Source organism: Nelumbo nucifera, chromosome 5, assembly GCF_055504915.1.
Source record: "Nelumbo nucifera cultivar China Antique chromosome 5, China Antique-T2T, whole genome shotgun sequence".
Classification (NCBI taxonomy): domain Eukaryota; kingdom Viridiplantae; phylum Streptophyta; class Magnoliopsida; order Proteales; family Nelumbonaceae; genus Nelumbo; species Nelumbo nucifera.
The window spans coordinates 18,397,797-18,402,613 of NC_142653.1; the positions used below are offsets into that span (position 1 = coordinate 18,397,797).

Consider the following 4,817-nt stretch of genomic DNA (forward strand, 5'->3'; position numbering starts at 1 on the left):
ACAACCACCTTGGCTTTGCTTAGCCTATGCCTCTCCTTGCGGAAATGGAGAGATTCCCCTGCTGCTTTCTGTTGTTTTCGTGGAAGGAGTATAGAAAAGAGAGAGTACTCTCTTTCTCAAGACAAGAAGACGGGTCTAAAAGAAGAAATAGTAGTAGGTTGGACCCGATGCTTTCAAGCTCTTCTCACTATAAGCTCTTTTAGGCTATGTTTGGTTTGAAGGAAAATGCAGGAAAATCTTTACAATCCTTTTATAGGTTCCCGTCTGTCTCTTCCTTTCTCTACCTTTTCCTTCAAACCAAACATAGCCTTAATTTCAAGGTCACTGATAGTTCCTGTATTCCTCTTCGGATCCAAGTTGGACTATGATGCCATGCATGTACCCTACATAGTTTGGAGGACTCTTTTGTTTTGAATGAAAAATTAAATGGCTTTGGTAAACACGAATTCAATTAATAAAAGAGGGAGAAGAATCCCCAGTCAAATTACAGCAAATAGCCCAGTTATTACAAAAAGAAAATTGATGATTTGGAAAAGAAAACCAAACCCCATTACTACATTCTCTACTCGCCAAAAAGTGAGCATAATATACAGCTTTCGTTTCTTTTCTTCATGTTTTACAATCTTATTTATGCTACTGGAGCTGAGCTTTAGATCTTAAGGATTTAGGGCCTTCCTCCAAATGTTTAACGCGGTCCTAGTGGATTGATCCTGCTTGTAGATAGGATTGATAAATTTGCTTCTGAATTTCCATATTTTGAATTCGGTGAGAGATTTTCTATACATAATCTCTCTTCATCCAGTCACATTTTTCCTCTTCTGTTGTAGCTATTCGAAGCGGAAGTTTAGCTTTCAATACTCTTCTCAGATCAAATCATTCTGGCTAATTTTCTGATTGTGAAAGTTAAACTTGTTTTTATAACTAATATAGCCTAGCCTTTGTGCTTCAAACCATGATTTAACCCAATAGGGATCTGCTATGAATACAATTGTGCAAACACAATCATGAATAAACAAGCATCCAATCTGGATTTAGTGCAAACCTGACACACCCTCTTCACTATACTTATGGCCCTCATTTGAATCATCTTCATAATACAGTCCACTTATCCTTATATTTTTTTCATTGATGGGGAGATGCTCCCAATGTTCGGATGCAAATTAATATTGTGAGTATGGTGTGAGGACAAATTTGGATTAACTAACCATGCGAATGGAACACTGGCATATTCACTTGTGATTGGTTATTTAACTAGTGTCTTTGTATCACTTTATGTGCAAATGAATACGTCAGTGTTCTATACACATGAAACCCACATATAAAATACTAGGGAAGATTCCTAATCAGTAACCCTATACTTTGGTTCGAGTGACAATTTGGTCCCCAAACTTTAAAATGCGATAATTCAGTACTCGAACTTTCAAAATGTGACAATCCAATACCTGCTGTTAACCAATCCATTAATCAACTGTTAGTGACATTTGAAAAGTAAAAAATGCCCTAAGAATGCCATCTAATTCTCTTTATCAACCATCCAAACATTGATAATAAAATGAACAGTCCAAAATTCTAGATTCTTCTAAATAGCCATCATTTTTTTTGAATAGAAGAGGTTAGGATTTGGGACTGTTCAATTTTTTGTCAATGTTTGGATGGTTGATAAAAAGAATTAGATGAAATTCGAAGGGCATTTTTGATTTTTCAAATATCACTTAACAGCTGATTAACGGATTGGTTAACAATAGGTATTGGATTGTCACATTTTGAAAGTTTGAACACTGGATTGTCGCATTTTAAAGTTTGGAGACCAAACTGCCACTAGAGCCAAAGTACAAGATACTGATCAGATATTTTTGAAAATACTAATGTGTTCATTCATGGTTCATGATTGATTACAATTTCTCCCCTAGGTGGGAAAGTTAATTGTTTAGCCACCTATGAGATGAGCCATAGGTATCACTTATCCGTCTAAATGATGCCCACAGAAATAAATTTTTCACAAAATCCCATTGATCAACTTCCAACTCTCGAAACCTAAAAACCCAATCGACCCTAATTTCATTTTTATAAAATCAAGACTATTGGCCGATGACAATTTAATTAGATGAACAGACGGAAGTGATTAGAGGTCATCAACTAAACATGCATCATCTATTGATCCCGCCTACACCTGGGTTGGGGGATGGGCTACCCAGTTGTTTAGCCCTTCAAAAGATTTTTATCAGCCCTATTAATTGATCCGATGAGCTCACATTATATGGAATCACTTTTAGTTTTTTTTAGTAAGTATTTATATTTGTCAGTTTGAAATTACTGCTAATGTTTGCTACAATAAGCGTAGTATTGCACTATTGATTAATTTCGATACTGCAAAGTAGAAACCGGAAACCGGTAATGATCATAATAGGAGAACTCTCTCTCTCTCTCTCTCTCGCTCGCAGAGTAAATATATTAATATTATGAACCACAAAACTGAGAGTTAGTGAGCAGCTTGGTTACAGTCCCTATAGGCAAATTAAATAACAGTAGTGTGTGGATGGAAGATAGAAGAGAACAAAAGCGGATGAACGTCGCTGTCTTTGTTTCGTGAAAATGAAGTAACAATCAGAAAACATTTTCCACGTTAGTTTTTCCTGCCTTGGAGAGTAGACCCCTGGAACCAATTAACTCAAGTCTCACTACCATCCAAGCAATCTTCTTCTCCATGATCAATATCCATCCACAAACTCAGACCCCGAAAGAGAGGGCCACTTTTAGGTTTTAATTGCGGAAAAAAGAAAAAAAAAAAAAAAAAAAACAAAGCCTGGGACCAAGTCACAGTTGGGAAAGTAATAATGTAATATATCTAATTCATCAAGTATCTGTTAACACAACCACATTTCCAACGTTAGAGAGTAGAGACAGACAAGGGAGACAGGAAGGATCAGCTAACGAAGATGATAGAGGGATCGCAGCAACACTCGTCGAGAAGACAGCAGCAACATAAGGCAGCAAGACTGCAAAATAATTGTAGTACTCCAAGTTAAGAATCAGAGATGGGATTCGAAAAATAGAAACAGAACAAATAGCAATGAGCCACCTTCAAAGAATTGAATAAATGGGGAAAAGGAAAGTATAGATGGAATAGTAACTTTACCATCCTTCAAGGAAACCTGGTTCTCTCCTGGGTGGAGGAGCAGCATATTGTGGAGGTGCCATTACAGGGGGGCCTTGATAATAGCCTGACAGAAAGGATTTCAGAAGAACATTAATAAATTTTCAACTTCTTCAGTGTTAATTCTAGACATTCCCAATAAAAAAATAATAAAAGATGGAGAAGGCTATTAGTTGTTTCTTTGGGGCAAATAAAATGGGGAGAAGACCCTGAAGAAGGTTTAAAAAAGAAGCAGAAAACCCCATCAGCCAAATCACAAGTAGGCAGCAAAATGACCACAAAAAAAGAGAAGGGTGCAGATTAAATCATGGAAAAAAGGGAAAACCGTGCAAGAAATACTGAATCATAAAAAGGGTATTGATCCCTGTTCTACCTGTAATCCCAAAATGGGTAGGTTGAGAGATATTAAGGGAGTGAAATAAGTTTTATTTTGCTATGGATCAACCATTTCTGAGGAAAATATATTCGATATGAGAAAATAAAACAAAATGAAGAAAACAAGAAGGGATGGAAATCAGATTAATTACCTTGAGCAGGGTATGGATAAGCATACTTGGGGTCACTCATCTCCGGCAGACGAAATGGCGGAAGGAACTTATTGATGAATGAAGATGATGACGCTGCAGCCAAAGAAACAGAGCAATAGACAGGAGTAGTTCTCTCGTCCAGAAGGAATTCCTCCGGTTTTATAGATGGAGAAGAAGATTCGATGAACCGACCATGAAAAAGTTGAGCACTTTGCACGTAAGAAAGGTAAGCTAAGAAGAGCTGACGATAAGGTGGGTTAGTTGGTTGTTGTTGCGTTATGTAGAAGTCATCCGCGTAGGCGCGTAACAGCATTAACAGCGAACAAAGTTCTGTTTCTCTTAACTTCTTTTTTCTCTCTTTCTCCTGTCTTTTATTTAACCAGTTAATGGGTGTGTCGAGATGGTGTTAGAAACTTCACTGGGGGCCGAGCTCGCTCTCTCTCTCTCTCTTATTTTTAACAAATAGACTATTCTTTCACAACTGAGCTCCACCAGCATATGCCCCTTCTTGTTTCTTACCTTTTGCAGGCCAGATTTAAATCTAAGCGTATTTCTCTGGTTTTGCTTTGCCTTTGGTCAATAAAAGAACGAGTGAGGAAGGAATATATGCTTGGTTGAAAATTATTTGTTGAGATGTTACCTTCCCCTGTTCTAATATATATAGAGATAGATGTAGATGATTTTCTTATTTTTCTATATCCCACCAGATGATTACGTTCAATCTTATTCTTAAAAGTTGAAACTTTCTGAATATAATAATAACTAAAAAAATCATCTGAGGAAGATCATTTCAGAAGTTTTCCATGTAAACCCAAATAGGAATATTAGACTCCTGATGGCTCTTCCTTCTCACTTGGGAATTTGACTTGGCATATTATCCAGTTGTTCATTTGGTGAGGAATTTTCTAGATTGGTCATGTCTTTCGGTCTTTGTGTTGGGTAAAGGTCTAAACCATGGTTTTCAAAATTGGAACGGGAAGAACTAGGAACCGGTCAGGCTGCTTTTTATTTTTTTATTTTTTTATTAAAATAGGTCATCTATTCGATTCGAACAGTCGAACTATTCGACTCAAGAACCGAACCCCTAACCGATTCGTTGTCTAAATTAGGGTTGTTCATGGGTCGGGTTGAGTCGG

At 37.0% G+C, this 4,817-nt stretch overlaps 1 protein-coding gene across 1 annotated transcript; it reads right to left on the reverse strand.

Annotated features, from left to right (window-relative positions):
• Positions 1-2,544: 2,544 nt before the first annotated feature.
• On the reverse strand, positions 2,545-4,283 carry LOC104595564 (uncharacterized). Its single transcript, XM_010256340.3, has 3 exons — positions 3,682-4,283; positions 3,137-3,221; positions 2,545-2,996 (listed from the first exon to the last, which is right to left on the reverse strand). Exons 1-3 carry the CDS (start codon positions 3,992-3,994, stop codon positions 2,924-2,926), a joined length of 471 nt encoding a protein of 156 aa, XP_010254642.1. The 5' UTR covers positions 3,995-4,283; the 3' UTR covers positions 2,545-2,923.
• Between the last annotated feature and the right edge of the window lie 534 nt (positions 4,284-4,817).

Bases quoted from the DNA above. Each gene is read 5' to 3' on its own strand.
- LOC104595564 (XM_010256340.3), bottom strand. From the start codon at position 3,994: ATGCTGTTACGCGCCTACGCGGATGACTTCTACATAACGCAACAACAA. The intron at 3,222-3,681 runs GTAATTAATCTG...CCTTTCTGTCAG, and splicing joins TTATCCATACCCTGCTCAAG to GCTATTATCAAGGCCCCCCT. The intron at 2,997-3,136 runs GTAAAGTTACTA...ATTATTTTGCAG, and splicing joins CCAGGTTTCCTTGAAGGATG to TCTTGCTGCCTTATGTTGCT.